This window comes from Lupinus angustifolius, chromosome LG06, assembly GCF_001865875.1.
Source record: "Lupinus angustifolius cultivar Tanjil chromosome LG06, LupAngTanjil_v1.0, whole genome shotgun sequence".
NCBI lineage: Eukaryota > Viridiplantae > Streptophyta > Magnoliopsida > Fabales > Fabaceae > Lupinus > Lupinus angustifolius.
This window is the reverse complement of record NC_032014.1, coordinates 3,064,782-3,085,867: the sequence shown is the minus strand read 5'-3', so window position 1 is coordinate 3,085,867 and position 21,086 is coordinate 3,064,782. Positions and strand designations below refer to the sequence as shown.

At 30.8% G+C, this 21,086-nt stretch overlaps 3 protein-coding genes across 4 annotated transcripts; 2 read left to right on the top strand and 1 right to left on the bottom strand.

Moving 5' to 3' along the window:
- On the bottom strand, positions 832-3,159 carry LOC109348953. The gene is made up of 3 exons (XM_019589567.1): positions 2,578-3,159; positions 2,288-2,490; positions 832-1,446 (listed from the first exon to the last, which is right to left on the bottom strand). Exons 1-3 carry the CDS (start codon positions 2,689-2,691, stop codon positions 1,212-1,214), a joined length of 552 nt encoding a protein of 183 aa, XP_019445112.1. The 5' UTR covers positions 2,692-3,159; the 3' UTR covers positions 832-1,211.
- LOC109348942 (NDR1/HIN1-like protein 12) lies at positions 12,871-13,710 on the top strand. Its single transcript, XM_019589563.1, has one exon. It carries the CDS (start codon positions 12,991-12,993, stop codon positions 13,627-13,629), a length of 639 nt encoding a protein of 212 aa, XP_019445108.1. The 5' UTR covers positions 12,871-12,990; the 3' UTR covers positions 13,630-13,710.
- Positions 14,934-18,394, top strand: LOC109348940. 2 transcript variants are annotated; one of them, XM_019589562.1, is made up of 4 exons: positions 14,934-15,141; positions 16,656-16,981; positions 17,189-17,368; positions 17,509-18,394. In XM_019589562.1, the coding sequence occupies exons 2-4, from the start codon at positions 16,739-16,741 to the stop codon at positions 18,166-18,168; spliced, it is 1,083 nt and encodes a 360-aa protein (XP_019445107.1). In that variant the 5' UTR covers positions 14,934-15,141; positions 16,656-16,738; the 3' UTR covers positions 18,169-18,394. The 2 variants fall into 2 exon arrangements, with proteins under 2 accessions (XP_019445107.1, XP_019445106.1); XM_019589561.1 differs by having other exon boundaries at positions 14,935-15,141; positions 17,503-18,394.

The window sequence follows — 21,086 nt, the reverse complement described above, 5'->3', positions numbered from 1 at the left end:
TCTTGAGAATCAAAAAGGAGAAAGTTTGTAAGTAATTTTCTTTAACTTTTATCTGACCATTTTGTCTCTTGGCTAATTCTACTATACTAAGGGGATGTCGTAAGGTTAAGTATGTTTTCTAACACATTCATAATTTTGCTTAAGTGCATTTGTATAAGATTTTGTGTTGTTCTAAAAAACGTGTAACCTTCTACTGTTCTACATAGTACATACACATTGACAAAATTTATGAATGTTTCATGAGGTTACAAATATGCATCATGGAGCTAAAATCTAAACTCCCCCACAAGCCTAATGCAAAGCTATTCGCCGGCCCAAAATGAAATATATGTGCATCTTGTTGTCAGTGTGAGCCTAGTTTTAAGGGATGAAGATCACTTGTCAATATATGATTGACTTGAGATAGATAATGAAACATCGTTGAAAATAGGTGATTTCCAATCAGTTTCAAGTAACTATTGTAAGAAAAACTTGCTTAGACCCTCCCCATGATGAGGTGTTATACCTCTTCACTCAATACACTGAGCTTAAAAATGATATACCCTATGCGACGGAATAATTTCTTTAGTTAATTAATCTTGAAATATGCCTCCAACTCTTTGTACATCTTAGTAAAAACACTCTCAACATAAATATGATATCATTATTGAGAACTGAATTTTGCTCTTAAAAAATAAAAATATATATTATCTAGCCTAGTTCCTTGAATCTGATCATTTTTTGTGCCAAAAAATATCATTCCTCGCGTGTCCGGTGACTCATGGAATTGTTTAAATAAAACAACGAATCCCAACTGGCCAGTTGATAAAAAATAAATACAACACAAAAACCTAAATAAATATTAATATATATATGCAAGTGGGGTCCAAAACCTGTATGATGCAGCCGAAACTCACAACCTACGAGAGAATGAGTACAAATGAAGTGTGTCACTTTCCTAAAGTCGAAAAATAAATAAAAAAATATTCCTTAGGAAATTGGATAAGAAGCTTAAAAAATTATTTTGTTCTGGCAACAAACTTAAAGTTCACTATTTTTTTGGAATCATCGGTTGGACTTGGATTTTTTTCCATCTCCAACTTATAAGGCTTCTTTATAAGTGTAGTTGATAAATACTTCCTTATCTTCAATCCATTCCATTTCTTCTTGTTTCACATCAAAAGACTAGTTTTTTCCCCTCAAACTGTATAGTTTCTAAGTAAAAAATTGTGTCACCCCAATTGTGCATGTATTTTGCGACCCTGGTCTGCTTGATTGGTCTTTATTGTTGCCAAAGTTGAACCAATTACCGAACCTACTGTAGCTAGAACCAATATGGCTGAGCCTGCATAAGTCCCACCTTTGACTAAGTAGCACTCACCATTCAACCATCCTACTCCATAGGGTTGCTTTCTGTTCATGCTTGTGGCTGTTATCAACAAAATAATTGCAATTCCAAAGCTAAGCCTGCCAAGCATGACCAATACCAAGTTGTTACTTATAGTATGTTTTAACTTTTAATGGCAAAAAAAAGTATAATGTCAAAATTTATGCTTTACCTTATAGTTAAATTGGGACAAATCACCTATATAATCATATGCTAATTTATTTTTATTTTTTGTCCCCTTGCTAGCTATGTTATCCCTTGTGAATATAATTTAACTTTCCAAGCTGTGGCCAATATGGCAAGCCACATGGCACACTGTTTCACAAAAATGATCTAGCCTTTATCTCGTTTTCAATGGAAGTACTAATCAAGAAAGAAAAATCCACTTGACAAGTAGATCGGATGGTGGTATGTCCACTTTCTAGAAACATGGTTGAAGAAATTAGACTTATTTGTTGTACTATACTGAATCCTGACAACCTCTAATCACTAGAGAGTTCCATTGTTATCGAGGTAGGAGAAGAGTGAATAATCACAAGTGAGACACCACGTCTTAAACTAAAACCTTTAAACATTAGTTCTATGAATCTTTCCACTTATAAACTCTTTCACTCCTCCCCACATATCCAACGTCAAGACTTTTTGAATAAAGTCATCAGTTTTGGTAGCAAATATTGTCAAACATGTGATTGATGATGCATACCACTCAGTAGTTAATAATTGGTTTAAGAAAACTTTCTCAATTTTTATTATATTTCTTGTTTCCAAAGTTTTGTAAGGAAAAAAGTGCAAACATTTTTATTCCAATGTTTTAAGCAATATACTTAAAACAGCAAATAAAATGAAATATGTTGCAGTGTTGTAATTGTTGAAAATGAGGTAAGAACTAACAACAGACATGCATTAGATTTGATAACCTACCAAGAAATCAAAAGTAGAAGCTTTGCAATGACAGGCATCTTATACTGAGCATTTCTTTTCCTTCTTGAACAAGAATTCTTGAATAGAATACAATTCCCAATGATCTGAGCCAAAAATAAACAAACCAAAGCTGCAATTCCCAACCCAAATGCTTGGCTTGTTGGCAAATAACATATTTTTCCATTCCATCTCAGATCCTTGGTCTACAAAAAAACAAAGAATCAGAACAAAGTTCATAAAAAACTCAAATAAAATCATATAAACAACTCATTAGCCATCATGTAAACTACCTTGTTCCTCATAATCTCAGAGGCTATACATAAGGTAAAGGAAACTAAGCCAAATGAGAAGGATATTATGATGGGGAATATAACTGAAAATTTGCATATAACATGACTTTCCATTGTTTCTCTGAAAAGAATTGAGAAGAAAGAATAGAGAATGATGAGTCTTGGAAGTTACTCAAGAAACAAAAAGATATATTGGTTGTGCCTTGAAGGTGTAAGCCATAATCTCTTTCTTCTTTGAGTTCCTTCCTTTGTAGTAGTAAATAAGACTTTCTTGAATTGCTTCCTAATAATAAGTCAATCATTGTTCAGAAGGAGATACCATTCCTAACTTGATGTATTGTGGAAAAAATTAATATGACTCAGTTCCCATTGAATTGGTGCTGGTCAACTGCTGCAAATAGCTAATGATTATTACCAGGATAGAGATAGATAGGTGCCCAAGAATGAGAATCTCTATAAACTGGTGACAAAAATTATGTGCAAATGTTACTATTATATGATATAAACCAGAGTTGTCTATGTAGAGTGGTCAATTTTGTGCTGTGATGATGCAATGTATAGCTTTCCCACTTTCTCCCATTTATCTGTAATAAGCATATTTTAATTGTTTCACACCTTTATAGATAGGCTTCTATGAGTTCTATCGGTTCATTCGGTGCAGGTTTACTTTAGGCTTCTTGTCACAAAAGTAAGGTCTATTATTCCAAGTTATACACTTGTTTTTTTTTTAAAGAGAGGTAGGCCTTACTCCAAGTAAAGAAATGAGTTTACACAATGTATTTTTTACATCATAACTTAGTTTTTTTATATCATTTTTGTGCACATATCCTAACACAAACTCTAACATGGAAATTTCTTCATCTTCCTACATTCAGGTACCAGAGGATATCATTTCTTTTGTATATGTATTTCAATAATTACAATCATAGAAGGAAATTATATAACTTCATTCACTTGAAAATAATCAATTATAATAAAAACAATTACATGAATATACTTAAATATTGTAAACAGGAACATAGGATCAACTAACCAAACCCTTTCACCTCTAGGAAGCATAAACTTGTTTTGTATATGAGGTGATGTAATTTCATAAAGGTTTATTATGTTTTTATTCTCGATCTTATTTTGAAGTTTTAAGTTTTAACTCTGTATCATTTATCTATTAAACAATATTTTTTGTTTTTTCAAAAAGTTTTAATTTAATCCTTTTTTGAATATCATTATAGCATTGTTAGATTCTGTATTTTCCATTCATTGCTACGTTTTTTTTTGCTAAAATTTGAATTTTTTGATCGGTACATTATCTCCATCTCATTCTTAATTTAAATCTCACCCTTAAACATATTTTTGTATCCAAATTGAAGCATTTTAAAAATAAACAAACGACTGAAATAAGTTATTAATTAAATGATGATTTTTTTGAAAATAAATAAAACAACGAAAACATTCATTTAATTTGAAAATTAAAGGATGAAATTGAAATAAAATATAACTAAGCCTTCCATAAAATATTTAGTAGCCATTGTCCTAAGTCAAAATAGACTTCATATCTCTTTGCTGCCATTAACATAGAATTGGAAAACTAGTAGTATAAAGCTCCATTAAATCTCTAAGATCGTTAAGGGTTCGATTCTTGGATTAGTTTCTTACCCAAAAAATATGGTACAAGAAAAAAGTTGCTACCTTTTATAGGTGCCATCACCCTCCTTCCTCTACTATTTCCTCAAAGATTCACTCTTTCAATAATTTATAGTAGATTCCAGCGAAGGCATGTGGGCTTCGGAGAAAGAACCATCAGTGGCATCTACAAGTTTTCTCCATATTGAAGTTCCATAGAGGGTTCTGATTTTGACTTTTCTTCACAAATCAAAATGCTAATTGGATAATGATTTACAATATTTACGGTGTACACAATTCTCCCATTCACTTTTAAACAAAAGTATAAATGACAGTGTAAAAAATAACAATGATTAAGAGCATTGTTATATCCTCCTAGTAAATCATATTACTAATTCTCTTGCCTACAAAAAAAGTAACTAATATATGCCACTTGTAATCCAATCATTAATAATTGAAATATTGTATTTTAAGACACATGTCATCTTCTTATGGATAAAAAGATTGATAGGATAATATAATAAGAAAATATAGTAGGATAATATATCATTTTCGATAATTTATAGCTTTTTTTAATGTGGGTCACTAGTGCACGTTCATCGAAACAAGACAGTTATTTTTCTTGATAACGTTTGACAACTCCGAAGAGCCATATCATATTTTAATGACAATGACTATTCACCATTCAACAAAAACAGATCAGGATAGTTTTTCTGTGAGTGCTACCAAATTAGGATGGATTCACCGTATCATATTTGTTTGCTGTAATTTCTCAAAGATAAATCAGCAGTTACCCGTAACAGTTAACAACGGTTTGTTACTTTGTTAAATAACCATTTTTATTATAATAAAAAAAAAAGCAAAATTGTGGGGTTGGACGTTGGAGATTACAAACTTGCATTTTAGTGCGTGAGTTGCACTTTTGGGCCCAAAACTTTTCAGTCTGCAATGAGTGAGAGAGTGGAATGGAAAGGCCAGGAATGAGTGAGGGAGTTGTGCAATTTGTGGAGAGCCAATTTGTTTTTCTAATTATTTTGCACTTTTCTAAATTGTTTTGCACTTTTTCAAAATCTTGTGACAGGTTTGTCCATTATAACCTTTAAACAGTTTTTTAATTATGCATGTACAATGTTTCGATTAAATATTGTCATGAATTATATTTAAATATTTATTAAGAGAAAATAATGCAGGCACAAATGGTATAAAAAATTTACAATTTGTTCACACGTCATTTATTTTTAATTATTACTGATTCTTAAATAAAAGTAATAAATATGAATGATTAAATGATATATTGACCGTATAAAAATCTATTAATTATCTATTGATAGATTTTATACCCTTTATTTACTGTATTTTGTAATATATTTCTTTTGTCAATCATTAAAAACAATTAACGTATTTAGTCGAACCATTAATCAACTGCTAGTTATTTCATTGATTTTAATTATTTTTAATAACTTTTCTTTTAATGATGTATTTGATTTTCTTTAATGTGAAATAAAAATGTGACATATGTTTGTGACTCCATTTAAATATAACTAATAGAGTTGTATAACTGGAATAATTATGATTTGAGTTATTTAAATAATTAATAGTATAATATCTATACACTGACATTATAGAGATTTATGCATATTCACTATATCATCTAATATTTATTTGTATTAGTTTTATTTAAAAGTTAATATTGATTAAAAATAAATAATAAATAATACAGTAACAATGTAAAAAGTTCATGCACTTTTAGTACATATATCATTTCATCAATAATTAATAGTTAATAATAGGAGTATGAGTTAAGGGGAGGGATCCTATTACTCTAAAAAGTAAAATTTTTAAATTTATTTTTTATCTTAGCCATCAATTCAAAGGAAATTAAATTATTTGAATTAGTGAACATATATAAACAATTAAATATTCATAAAAAACTTACTTTCTCTAGTGTAAATAGCCATCTATTACTGGAGAGAGCATACCAACTTTAGATTATGACACATGACAAAATAAATATTAACGGTTCAGATTTTAAAATGATATTTAATTCTTAATTAAATAAAAACTAAAAGAAAAACTTGAAATAAAGAAGGAGAAGAATTCACAGCAAATAAAGAAGAAAGCAAATGTCACTCATCCTCCCAAACCTTGTCTCGTTTACATTCAAAGTGTTATCCATGCATTCTTAGAGGTAAAGTATGGGTTGAGATTTGTGGTGAAGAGGTAAAGTATGGGTTGAGATCTATAATGAAGAAGTAAAGTATGGTTTGAGATCTTTAGTGAGGGGGTTTGTTATCTCTATTCTCTCTCCTCCTCTTTTAACTCATTTTAATTATACGAACCCTTGCAATTCTTTATAGAGTAAATTACACTGACACCCCCAAGTTTTACTGAAATTACACAAATTATCCATGATTTTTCTACACCTACACAAAAAATATGATAAATGCAATTAAGTTAAACGAAACATGATATATTGTGGAGACACGTCTAAATAATACATGAGTCAATATTTCTTTATTATTTTTGGTTCGTTACACTATATTATAAGAGCGATTTAAACAATATTTCTTTAGAATTGTTGATGAATTTTGTAACAAAAAATAATAAAGATACATTGATTTGTATATTATTTAGACTTGTCTACATAATATATCATATTTTGTTTAACTTAATTGTATTTATCACATTTTTTGTTTAAAAGATTACATTTATTTCTTATGCAGGGGTGATCAGTGTAATGAAAGTATAAAAACTAAGGGAGGTTTGTGTAAGTGTAGAAAAGTGAGAGGTGATTTATGTAATTTCACTAAAACTCAGTGTAATTTATTCATCTTTATATAAATTAGACATACTAATTCAGAGAAAGATGTTAAAGTGGAAGGGTATGAAGAAATTAAAATTAAAAAGAAAGAGAACTGCTATGTCATACACAAAAGAACCTACAAATAAAAAAATCTAGAATTGGACTATTAGAAGCAACTGGAGCACCAAGTTTAACAGCTAAGCATCGCCATATTTCTGCATTCTCTTTCATTTGCTGTTCACTCTCTTCTTCTCCTTCTTTATTACAATTTTTTTAATTAAGAATTAAATACCATTTTAAAATTTGAACCGTTGATATTTATTTTGCCATGTGTCATAATCTAAAATTGGTACTCACTCTCCAGTAATAGAGAGGAGTCTGACTCGTGTAAGTGGATCTCCAATTTAATGCAATAACTGATAGAAACTATAAAGTACTCCACCGTTGTGAACTTATGTTGACATGGCAAATAACGGGTAGACATTTTTTGTCCCACCCTTTATGCTACTCCATGTGTCATGAGTTTGTGATTGGTAAAAAATATATATTTAAATTAAAATTTAATTATTAATTTTTTTTGACCAATTATAAAACTATGGCATATGGAGTGGGCAGCAGATATGCTCCCGCAAAAGACTAGTAGATAATTTCTAACCCGTATTTTTTAGTTTTTGGGCTTGCCACTTTGGAATAAACTATCCCTTATATTCTGCACAAAAAGAAGCCATCTTATAGATAAAAAATGTGACAAATGAAAAATAACAGACTCAAAGTGGTCCACCACTCCTTGACAAGAACTATATATTTAATAATAAATTGCTATAAATAAGATTTTGCGCGGTCATATTTTGCATTCACAAGATATCTATTCAGAATCAAAAGTTTATTGGTCAAAAAAGTTATAATTATTATAATCAATAACCAAGAATTTTACGGCTACAAAATGCTCCTCAGTATGTACTATGTAGTATGTACGATGTACAATAAAAGGACAAAACACCTAACTGTATGTCAAAGAGACAGAAAGAAGCTATAACGTTTCCTTCATTAATTCACCTGTCATATTTTTATCCCCTTAATCAAAAGTGGAAATTTAGGGAATATTGATCACATTTATATGTAATTAAGAGTGTCTCATTCTCTATTATATATTAATTAAATATTAACACATAAATAAATAGAAAACTTTTAAAAATAAATAATAATATTTTATATTATTTATTAAAATGTGATTAGTATATGACAATAAATGGAACACCTTTAAAAATAAATGATCTTTATCCAAATTTTAGAAAATAGTTTGATGTTCAAATCTTGTTTCATACTAATTAAATTGTGTTATTTTAAGAGAATTTATGAGATGATTTGTGAAACAGATTTTTATACAGAGTTTGAGAAAAGAGATCTTTATTAGGAATTTGGAGTGTTGAAAATTTATACTGGAGGCTTCTGATTCAAATATGATAAAGTAAAATACAAAAAACAACGCCAATAAACTATCTATTTTAAAATGGTTTTGCCCCAACAATCTGACAAGATTATTTTTCTACTTTGATGGTTGTATTATAATTTAATAAGGATTTAAGCATGAATGGAGTTGTCAGATTAAAGGAATCTAAATAAAAAAATTGACAAAAGATTAACTAATTATAAATATGTTTTTTTATATTTTTTAAAGCAGGATGTAGTACGAGGTAATGAAATGCGTAAACCTAAATTATTCAAAAAGGTATTGAAGACAAAGAGAACTCACCATGTTGTGCATAAAAGATACAGCTACTTTCAAATAAAAAGTTTTTTTTGTCTCTCTGGTTTTTTTTAAGAGCATTGGCTCAATGGTGGCCCATTCCTAATTCAAAATTTTTATTTACTAAAATCATTTTCTTAATTTATTTTAGTTTTGAACATTTGGTCAACCTAATCACTTGGGTTCAACATTAATTTATCTATTATTATTTTTGAATTTTTGGTTAACCTAATTCCTTAGATTTATGAACTTCATTTGTTTATTATTTTTGAATTTTTAGTTAACCTAATTATTTAGAACTAGTTACTTGATTTTGTTTTATTATATTTAATTTCTCTAATTTAATAATTCATTAAAATAGTTTTATTATTAAAATATCAAAAAATACCAAAATAAATCAAAAAAGACATTTATCATTCTTGTTTTTGGACTGGACAAGAATGGTGTGTTTACACCATTCACAAGAAACAACCGTGATCGATTCTATGTAATAAAAATGGACTCAGCCACGTGAATTTGCTCGATAATATCAATAGTAAATCAAATTTTGCAGCCTCCATTTTAAGAAAGATATGGATCCAAGGTACTATAACATAACCAGATTATAAACTATGACCCTCCTTTACCAGGAGAAAAAACAAATGATAACAAGGAAAAAGAACAACAATGCAACATGAAATAATAAATATGAAATTAATATCATCTTCAAGACCAAAATCATGGAGCCCCTGGTGGTGTTTGATGTCCCACACCAGGGCTATGACCGGGACTTGTGGGTCGAAAGGCATCCCCTTCACTACCCTTATCATCATTTATGGTATACCAGTCAAGGGAAGGAGGCAATGGACTCCTCAATATAGGTGATGGTGGTGGGTGAGGGTTTAGCACCCTTGATGGTATCACTAAACCAAAGTTGAGTTGAAAAATAATAAGGAAGAGAAAACATGTTAACAAGATAGTTTTCTCAGCCATGATGCTAGTGAAAAAATTAACTGGTTTCAAACACTTGCTCAATGGCTAGTTTTAGGTTAAAAGAAGTATATGAAGTTGATCAGCTTATGGGTGCTATTTAACATGACTGCTACGGTCCCACATCCGATCATGATATTCATAAGCCTACAACAGTAACATAAAATATGAGTTTTATGCACATGGTGATGTCTGTTAAATATTGTTGAAATTTCATAAATGGAGAGTATAAAGCATTGGAATATTTTCCAGATATAGAAACTCCAGCATTTCTTCCAGATATAGAAAGTCCAGCATTTCTTGAGTCACCTTAAACTTCCTCACAACCATTCATTAGTATGCAGTATGCAGTACATTAATGATTTTAATTCTTGTTTCCAAAATATTTTATTTAATTTAAAATTAAAGGGCATTAGTCATGAATCATGATTAGACAACAATAGAACAATTGGCTTTAATATAGATACTTTGAGTACTTTCTATGTTGTTAAATTACTAAACTAAAGGGATGTATGCAATATATAATTCAAGTTACTAAGTTTAATAAAGGAAATGCTTCTTCCACTAAGTAGATTTTCTTGTGTTGGTACATGCATCATCTCCCCACACCTCTTTTTTGGGTTACCATTCCTGAACACTGAGTCCTTTATAGGAAAATTTGCAGAGCTGTTGCGCATTAATGATTCGTTACTTTGCTAGAAGAGCAAGACTACTACATATTTATTGGTTCATATTAGGAACACTCTTACTATTTGGAGAAAATAAGAATGATCAAATATATACCTTCCAAGTTTTACAATAACTAAATAGATATGAAACATATATGGTCTGAAGTATTTATTGTGGTAGTACAATTTTTTTTACATGAGTACAAGAGAAGCAGTAGTAGTTAAGGTATCAGCATACCCAAAAGAGACAAATTAAAGTCGCCAAACATTGCCTCTACTATTTAAGTTATGTTAGCTCCAAAACTTCATAGTAGTTGTAGTTCATGCCTAAAGATTCCATTTTCACAAAGGGGTCGATCAATATACTTAAATATTGTATGGAAGTATATTGTGAAAGATATTTATATAGTTGACCATAAATTCTGATATTTGCATCCAATATGCTTAAATTGATGGGAAGAATCGAATCTAAAGGTTAGTATGTTAACATACACTTTGGAGGTTTTACATACATATCCATCAACAATTTCTTTATTCAAGTGTTTGTAGCATTTTCCCAAAAGTTTTCTCAGAAGTTGTAGTTCATGCCTAAAGATTCCATTTTCACAAAGATTTAGATCAAATCTTACTTTCACTCACTAATGTCTGCTGGATAAAAAAAATTAAAGACACTGTTTCTCCTGCTATCTAGCACATTTAAAATTGGAGACTTTAATTTGTCTGCTGTGGTATGCTGATATCCTAGGTAGGCTAACACTCATTCCAAGCAAACCTTTTCTACTAACTTTGCTTACCGACCAATTGAGCTTGCAAAAAACTAAAACTAGGTTTCCTGAACTTTAATTTGCTTTACAACAAGGCCTCAGATTCTTCCAAGAGTAATAAAATAATATTGTTTCTATTATTAGTTAATAAACGGTTTACTAGATTGACATTTGGCAATGTGTTTCCATTCCAACTAAGTGTTTAAAATCTTATTGCATATAATATTGTTGTGAGAAGCAAAACCATATGTTAGGTTGCTTAAAGCAAGTGATGATAATTTTAGCTTAGTTGTGATTATGCGAATAACATGAGTACTGGCTCTTAATTATATTTATTTTCATACCCACTCATAACTCATGTATTTGACATCAAAGAATGTGTCTTGTTCCTTTTCATTTTTAAGTTTATGGTTAATATTATAACTACAGCATTATTATTGGATTTTTATAGTTAAAAACACTAGGTTCAATACCTAAATATATAACCTTTCTTTTTTGTTTTATTACGTATGAACTTTAGTAAAAAATTGTAGAAAGTTTAGAATGATAAAGATTAATTAAACTCAATTATAAGTTAGTATATGTAATTTATTATATAAGCAAAAACTGTTATAAACAATAAAATAATAACAATCAAAATAATAACCAGCAAGACAAAAAAAGAAAGGTTCATAGTGATGTACTCAAAAGACTACTATACCCATGAATCCAATACCTGATAGTTCTCATAGTGTGATCATGTAGTTGATCTATAAACATCCCTAACAAAAAGAGTGTATCAACATTATTTAATACTATTAAATGATATACAACAACTATTATAATTTCTATAATTAATTTTTAACTCCATTCCCATAAGAATTTTTCGTGGTTCCATTTCATAAGTTTAAAGTTCCGATACGCAGCAATGGTATGCTATGTTAGTATTTTTTTTAAAGAGAAAAAGATTCTGTGCAAAGTGCAAACCACCTTTTCCTTGATACAGAAGAAATGCTTATTTTAGATATTATTCAGTAGATGAGAAATCTCAATACAATTATACAAATGTTAATTAATTACTGAGACTCTCTAATTGTTTAATCCTACAAGTCAAATACGCGCTAGACTAGTCATGACTTGCTCACTGGGCCCCAAACAGGACTATAGTTGTAAGGCCCAAATATCTTTAGAATACCCCTAAAAGATGACAATATGACATGTTATTACCTAGTATGTGATGGAGAGAGAATTGCACAAAAAAACAAAGGGAAACAATTATATGATGTAGTACTCTTACTCTTTAAATAAAGTGTAATGAAACTTTGACTCTCCAATGTAAATATAAAATCAAGACTCTTTTAACTAAGTATTGTTGTCTTGTATTTCTACGGGAGTATTCGTAGTTTCTAATATATATTTTGTATTGTATGTGGACTTGAATATAAGAGTCCTTTTCAAGTAGTTAATGGGTAGAGGTCCATAACTGTACACAAAAACAAACAATACAAGTTAGAATGCATGCATAAAGAAAAAGAAAGCTTTATATAGCAAGAGAAAGGCAATGAAAAGAGTCATTATTTCACAATCCAAGTTTGGTATTTACTTTTCATATAGAGACTAAAATAGTAAGCATCCCAACAAAGATACCTAGTTGGAGATATGTGTATACTAGGTAACAATACATGGAATATAATATTTATCACAAGCTTGTGTACAAATGCTTTAAAGCTAGGAAAAGAAGATACCAAAACCACCCAACCAATCATAATTTACAGAGTAATTCCCTACCTCCCTAACCTTCCCAACCCCACAAGATAAAACTCCAAAACAATATGGCCTGATCTTGCAATTCTATCAAAATCAATGCCTTCACAACGTGACCATGGTTCTATACTTTTCAAAACAAAATTGATCACTGGTCATAATGGCCACACACATCCTTTAATATGGCTATTAGCATTTATCTGCACCATCATAGCCATAGGGGTGATAGTTGCAGGCATAATAGTCTTTGTAGGGTACTTTATCATACACCCTAGGGTACCTACAATAAGTGTAGCAAATGCTCATCTTGACATCTTCAAAAACGACTATGCTGGTTTGCTTCAAACTCAAATCACAATTGTTGTGGTGGCACAGAATGGAAATGCTAAGGCTCATGCAACTTTCTCTCATATAAGATTCAATGTTAGCTACCAAAACCATGATTTAGCTGTTCTTGTTTCTGACCGTTTTGAGGTTCCAAAGAACAGTTCTAAGTACCTCAAATATGTTGTTCAGGCAGCATCTATACCCTTAAACCCTGATCAGATGGGGGATGTGGATTATTCATGGAAGAGGGATATCGTAGGCTTTGATTTGCAGGGTAATGCAAGGACACAGTGGAGAGTAGGGCCTTTAGGTTCTCTTAAGTTCTGGTGTAATCTTGAGTGTACACTCAAGTTTCATCCATGGAATGGGAGTTACATTCCCTCCAAATCATGCACCTCCAAATCAAAATGATATTATTTCTTTCTTCCATTTTGTTTGGTTATGTTGTTACACAAAATTGGACAAATAGTCTAGCACATATTTTCACCTCCATATGTAGTTCATGTTAATATATTTTCTATCTTTTTTCATGCTGAGAAATGATGGACAGAACAAAGTAATTGTGTTTGATTTGTAAATAGATTTTAGTACATAACAAATCAGTCCTTGGACAATACAAAAGTCATGTGCCATCCCAAATTAGATTCTTTGCTTTTGGAGGCGATATTTTTTGTCCTGCTAGATATAATATAACTCTGGATTATTGTAATCAGAAGAACCCTTCAATGAAGCTTGTGCCTTTAATGGTCGTAAAGAAACATTATTTATGCGTATGGAACAAGTTTATCAATTTCTAATCATTCACAAAAAAGACAGTTGATCAATGTTTTTGCATTGGTGATTTTAGTCAGCAAAGGGATACAAATTCAAAGAAACCAAATTTAAAGGAAAATGAAATATTTAATTTATTACAATTACTTTTGGACAAATAGTGTGAAGTAGAAATTAAAATTGTAGAAATTACAGATTAGGCTACACTTTGTTGATTGAAGGTTTTGTGTTGGCTTGATAGGGTCATTTTCATACAGAGCTAAGCAAACCCAGATAAGGAAAAATCCTGTGAAGTTCAGATTAGCACCAACAAAGATAGAGATTGAACCATGTGGAAGAAGAAACTAGAAAAAGCAAAACCATACCCACTATAACATTAAAAGATTACACCTTTACATCTTTTGACACCTTTTCTTTGTTGTTTTTCTATCCATCGAGCCTTGTATGTATTATTACACAAGATCTACACTAGTGAATATATTTTTTTATAATTTCTTTATAGTATTTGTACTTTATGAAGGTGAATAACTGGGTCATAAAAATTTGACACCATGTGGTGTCTTTTATAATTTGAAAGGATCCACATGATGTCTTTTATAATTTGACACCATGTGGTGTCTTTTAATATGAAATGAAGCATGGATTTGTAACTTGCTTAAATAATAAATATCACATTTCTCCACATTACAAAAGATCATAGTATTCATCATAATAAGATGAAAAACCTTCCTTATAATAATCACAAGAACAAGTAAGAGTATAATATTTGTACACTATCATTGAAATAACTTATATGGAGTGAATGATTTATATAGGGTTATTATAGATTGACAACATATAAAACTCCCACCAACATCTTTTTCCTCAAAAAAAATAATGTAAAAGACTGTTCTTCTGGTTTGGTAGGGTCCTTATCCATTATATAATTTATCGTAGATCTCCACGCATTGCGTGGCAGCTTGAAGACGCTTTCATTGCCACCTATGCAATGCAGCATGCACTCCCTTCAAACTCACACATTCACTCAGTTCCATTTGTTTTCTCAGGCCTTTTCTTCGTTTGTATTTCACTTACTATTTCAGTTTTGTTTTGTTTCTGCTTTCTGATATCTGCTCCGCTGCACTGTTTCACTGTTTGCAGGCACTTTTAAAGGTTAGTGTTATCGCCAATGAATTTGTTTGCTACCCTTTTGCTTCAGTTTTATGGCTTTTGCTTTATCAGCTCGAAATTACAATGAAAAGATACAATCTTTCCTTTTGTTTGCTTGGATTTGGTTTTGAGTTCAAGCCCAGGTATTATTTTATGTTCTCATTATAATACGGGTAATTGGGTGTTGTTCGTTATAGTGAAAGTTCATTCTTTAAGTTGAATCATGGTAATGGACTATATTTCAAGTTATTACTCTATATGATCTATCTTAATTATATTATAGTTTTTCACCTACTTAGTTTTTTTTTGGTTACAGGGTTCCCCTACTTAGTTTATGGGCTTCTGATTCTATGAACCATTGTTTGCGGGGGTGTGCTATTTGGTGCATAGCACATTTGATTGAAGCCTAATGCTAATATAATTAATGAAACGTTTATGTTCTTGCACTTGCTATATAGGATAGGGTAATCTAATTTGATTTATCCTATACAATCTCTAAATTCATATGATCCCCCACCAAGGAGGCTAGATTAGTCCAATCTCGAGGTAGATGAAGATAAAAATAGGCGAAACTATTAGTAAGTATTTAGAAGTAAAGGGTTTATGATAAGACATTATGGTGTTGATTAATGTAGCGGACCTTATTTACGGGGAAAGGCTTGTTGCTTTTGTTTTGCTTATTTCATGGATTATACCCTGCTAGACATGCAGAATGAGTTTGAGGATTTATTATATTTTCTGTTTTGTCTCTTGCTGTTGTTCTGGCTAGATTCTTTGGAGTTTGGAAACTGTTATAGAGTTCTAGTACACTTTTGATTGCTATGACTGATTTTTGGGTCAATAGGCTTATGATAAAGGAAGTGGGTTCATTCTTTTACTAATTCATGAATCCAAAATATAAGCATATATAGTTGGAAAAGTTTTTTTTTTTACTTTCCTAATTCACCCAATTGGCTGTATTATTGACTATTGACCATTGGATTCTGAATTCAGATTCATCCTACTAAAAAGAATTCTGCCAAATTTGCAGGGGTATCAAGTTAAGGGTTTTTAGCAAAAGTAATGAAACATTGGTTTGACAATAAGTAGTCACAGAATAGTATCACTGATGTCTGGTGTTACAGATATTCACAAACACAATTAAATCAATTGTAAGATTAGTTTGTGTGACTCATTCATCTTCAAATATGATCTAATCTTGATTTAGATATTTGGTATTTATGTTTTGATTCAAGTGTTGGTAAGAACAGTTGCTGAAACTGATGCTAAAATTTGAATTTCAGTAAATTTCTTTTTAGTGATAAACACATCAAATTTTCCTCTCCGAAGCTATTTACTTGTACTGTGAGATGGATTTCCTGTATCTAATAGAGTCTTATAGTTGTGCCACTGCTTCCCAAGGCATGTCTGTAGTTCTATTTTTATCTAATTATGTAGCTACTTTTTTCCTACTTATTTATTTTCACCATGGTTGTTCAATCTTCATAAATTTTGATATGAACTTATTGATATTGCAGTGACCAACTATATATCAGTGCAACAGCACATAACATTCAAACATGTAACAAACAAGGAGGAAGAGCACTCATTTCTATCATCAATGGCGTTGATTTCCGAGCTATTGGCTAACATAATACTCTTGGTGACAAGGTCTTTCTCTCTACTTAAACTGGCATACTTGATTGGGATCCGAACTGCAATAATTGTCACTTATGCTTGGACTGAGTTGATCAGGGGTACAATTATCTTCCATTTAAACATGATATTGGGAACTATAACATGGACATTTGGGCTTATCTCTCTACCTGCAAGAGTTGTGAATAGCTTTCAAAGGGAGAGGCAGGCTAGTTTCCATTCTATAGCTGTAATTGTTTTAATTTGCGAAATATGCCTTTTCCATAATACAATTCATATTCCCTAAACTATAAGATGATTAATTTGCATTACAGGTTTTTATCTGCATAATACAATTCATATTCCTTTTGTTCTTCTCCATAAACATGGTATTTATCTTAATGCAGAATAATGAGCAAATTATTTTGTTTTGCAGCTGGAACAAAAGCTGCATCAAATGCAGAATAAGCTAGAAAGTTTAATATGGGATCAGAAGGAACTTCAAGAACGTTTCCAAATGGTTGCTAAAGAACATAAAATGATGGAGTTGATATTTGCAGAGCTTGAAGAGGAACATGATAAGGCGATTGCAAAAATTGAAAAATTAGAGAGAAAGGTAAAATATTTTGTAATTGTGTGCCTTCCTTGTACCACCTTCTTATGTATTTATTTAACTAATAAGATTATCTGAAGGTTAAGGTTTTCAATTTTTCATGATTTAGTGCTTTCTTTCTTATGTCTTCTTTACAGCTGCAGGATCAGATAAATGAAAATCTCCGTCTAAAAGAAATTCAAGGAAAGGCATATTGGAGCTCCAAAGATCAAAATGACACTGACAGTGGGCAAAACATTGATGCCAGCAGCTATAACAATCCTGTCATGCAATGCAAATCTAGTTATAATCGGAATGGAATTTCTCTTCAAGATCTACTCATGCACAAAGATATTTGGGAATTTGATAATAAGACCAGAACTGAGTTGCTTAAACTATTGAAAACAGGAAACAAATCTGGTTCTGTTACCCAAGTTAAACCTGAAATGATCTCCAACGATGTAGTCGAAATGAAAGGAGTACTTGATCAACGTCGAGACATTGCTCTTTCACAATCACTCTTCAGTGCCATTATGTCACTTATAGTTGGAATGACTATATGGGAAGCTGAAGACCCTTGCATGCCTCTTGTTGTAGCTCTATTTGCAGTTGTAGGCATGTCCTTGAAGAGTGTGGTGCAGTTTTTCTCCACCATTAAGAACAAACCTGCTTCTGATGCAGTTGCTCTATTAAGCTTCAATTGGTTTATTCTTGGAACTCTAACCTATCCTTCTCTACCAAGGGTAGCGCGAATAGTGGCTCAGCTACTGTTACGTGTTATGGGCCAAACTATGAGCCGGTTCGGTTTCCCCCCGGTCGCTTGACATTACTTTTCTTTTTGGTTGTGTTTAATCATGTGCAGTGTCATAATCTGTACTATGAGTCTCTTTGATTTGGTGTATGTTTCTTATAGCTTGGACAATATGGGAGTCTGTGTATTTGGTTGTGTTGATATGTTTTTGTTTTCTCACTTTCTAGCCCAGGCATGTAAAATCAGTTTTGTCCAGTTTTCAGAGTTCAGTAAGAGCCTTTGTTGTTTTGTTTTGTTTTGATCAAATGCTTCAGTTAAACTTAGAGAAGAAGAAAATGCTAAAAAGTCAGAAAAAATGTAAGATTTTTTAACAGATAATGTAACTACATGTTTGTTGATTTTAGATGAATAGGTTGTTCTTAAACATTGCTCATACTATAGGATTTGCATGTACTTTCTGAGCGTTAAAAGTTCAGAGGGCTATATCCAAAATTTTGAAAGACAGATTTTGTGTTTACATTATCATTGTTCATCAGTGGATGGGGTCTAATATAATATTAATTTGTCATTTTCAGTGGAAAGTGACACGTTGAGAAATGCAAGGTCAGGATTAGACTATTTGTTTTCAAGTTGAGGTTTGAGTCCCATGCATAATGCCCCTTCCTTGATTGTTCTATTATATTATCATTGCATTATTCCCATTATGCTACTTTTAGGTGATAAATTAAAGAAACACATTTTTAAATATGCATTTTCTTTATGTTAAATAAATATAAATGTAAAGATGAAAAGACATGATGTGCACAAATCTTTTCTCATGATAAAATGTAGTAATTGCACCTTTAAGGCTCTTTATGGTAGGCCTGAAGATAAAGCAGCATGAGAATGTGGTGGTGTAAGGTTAACCTAGTGTTGTAAGCATATATCTATAGCTAAGATCAATCCACCCCACTTTGCCACTCCTGTCACCATCTTTCCAATATTCAATTCAGAAGTGGTTGATGCTTACCAAACAAATATCTTTGGAATAATTTGTCCTAACAGTGTTCAATCACTAAATTTTGAATATCATATTTGATATTGCATGTATGTATTTTATCTCCCCCTTCTTTTGGTGGAATCTTATTTTTATACTGCCAATATATCATATATCATTTCTATAATTTTTGTTAAGAGTCAATGATGATTAAAATATGAATGAGGTAGCGTAAAAAACTCTTACATTATATGTGTATAATTATAATTAGATGATAAAAGTTGTGTTGGCATAGTAACATAATTTGGGTGTATACTGCATTATTAGCGTTAACCTTTCCTCGAGCATATGCCTATGATCCAATTGATGCATTGCCTCTGTTTTGGGACAGAAAATCATGAAAGGAGAGTGCAAAAGAATTTGGTTGGTCAAATAATATTTGGGGTACTTATGCTATTAGAATAACATGAAGGTCTTCCGATAATGTTTAACATATTCTACTTTTTGCATAAATTCTATTTTTATATATGCTCTACTACTTTGAATCAGATAGCACTGTCTAGTGGGAGTTATAGGATGAATTCAACAACAATAAATAAGTAGAGAGGGAAGACTCACATTTCCTTCTATTCATTGTATGAATTATTACATGCATAGACATGTCCTTATGCATGTTTACATTCATATTGGGTGATGCTGCTGTGAAAGTGACATTCAACAAATTTGAAGTAACAAAATTAAGAAGCTTGGAGCATCATGTGACATTAACACTCTACAATGACATTACCACATGTGGCTTTAGATAAGGTAATGCCTTGTTGCTTGTCAATTTCACTTGCTATGGAATTCCTAACTCTCATGCTTGAACTTGCAAGGGAAAGGTTCAAATAATTGTGGGGTTGATCTTCAAGGGTATAGAAGTCAGCAGTGTCTCAAACTCTCAATCATTGACTGTAATGTCTCAACAAATGCCTAACATGGAAAGAAGGCATAAAAATGGGTTGCATGCATTAACTACACATGCCATTTACACTCTGGAACTTTTTTGTGTGGAAACAATGGACTCTTTTGTGAAACAAAATAAAGTTGTGACTTGTGATATTATAACGAGAAACTCGGCAAAAAAAAAAAATACTAACTAGTTGAGCAAATTGAAATTTGTGATGAATGACATATAATGACATGCAATATTATAAAGCAATTATTTTTAATTAAGAACATGTATGCATATGAGATTTATATATTATTATTGTATTATATATCATTTATATTTAATTATTATTAACTCTTTAAAAAGTAATCTAAGTAAATGATGAATGATGTAATAATTATATATAAATCTTTATAACTACGGTATATAGATATTATATTTTTATTTATTTTAAGTAACATGTACTTTGCGTTACCTACGAAAAAACATTGTAAAAGAAATTAATTGCAACCACATTGATTAATTAGTCACCTCTTTTTCATATATTTTTTAATCAAACCCCAATTTGAAACCATGCATTAACTTGATTACATTGTCTTTTTATTTTAAATGAGAACTATGCTTAAAATATTAGATCACTAACTGTATTTTTTTTTTAATTTTAAATGAGAACTTTGATTGGAATTATTAAATCATGGTATGTAAACTATTATATATAAGGATGTAATATGTATATATTAACAGTGAAATGTTTTTTATATTATCAGCAAATTATTAATCATTGATTTGTTACTATCAAGAACTCTTAAACAAAAGTAATACAAATCAATGATGATGAATGATATACTGTCAGTATATAGATTTTAAACTTTATATATAAAAACTTGTTACAGGCACAAAGAAGGCCAATAATACTAAATATGGGAGAAAATAAAATTTATACTACTAGATATGACAAAATAGTTTATGCATTGTTGAACCACTGAGAAGTCTTAAGTATACAGCCTTGAGTCCTTGACGACATCATATCATGATTATGTTGATAAAGTTATGGACAGCAGTTCTTGTAACTTAGTTATTTGTT

What these genes read in the sequence shown, in the direction of transcription:
- LOC109348953 (XM_019589567.1), bottom strand. Translation starts at nt 2,691, where the DNA reads ATGGAAAGTCATGTTATATGCAAATTTTCAGTTATATTCCCCATCATA. An exon ending in CTGAGATTATGAGGAACAAG is followed by an intron (nt 2,491 to 2,577) that starts GTAGTTTACATG and finishes GTTTTTTTGTAG; the next exon opens with ACCAAGGATCTGAGATGGAA. An exon ending in CTTCTACTTTTGATTTCTTG is followed by an intron (nt 1,447 to 2,287) that starts GTAGGTTATCAA and finishes CATGCTTGGCAG; the next exon opens with GCTTAGCTTTGGAATTGCAA.
- LOC109348942 (XM_019589563.1), top strand. Translation starts at nt 12,991, where the DNA reads ATGCCTTCACAACGTGACCATGGTTCTATACTTTTCAAAACAAAATTG.
- LOC109348940 (XM_019589561.1), top strand. Translation starts at nt 16,739, where the DNA reads ATGGCGTTGATTTCCGAGCTATTGGCTAACATAATACTCTTGGTGACA. An exon ending in GCTTTCAAAGGGAGAGGCAG is followed by an intron (nt 16,982 to 17,188) that starts GCTAGTTTCCAT and finishes TTTGTTTTGCAG; the next exon opens with CTGGAACAAAAGCTGCATCA. An exon ending in TTGAAAAATTAGAGAGAAAG is followed by an intron (nt 17,369 to 17,502) that starts GTAAAATATTTT and finishes TCTTCTTTACAG; the next exon opens with CTGCAGGATCAGATAAATGA.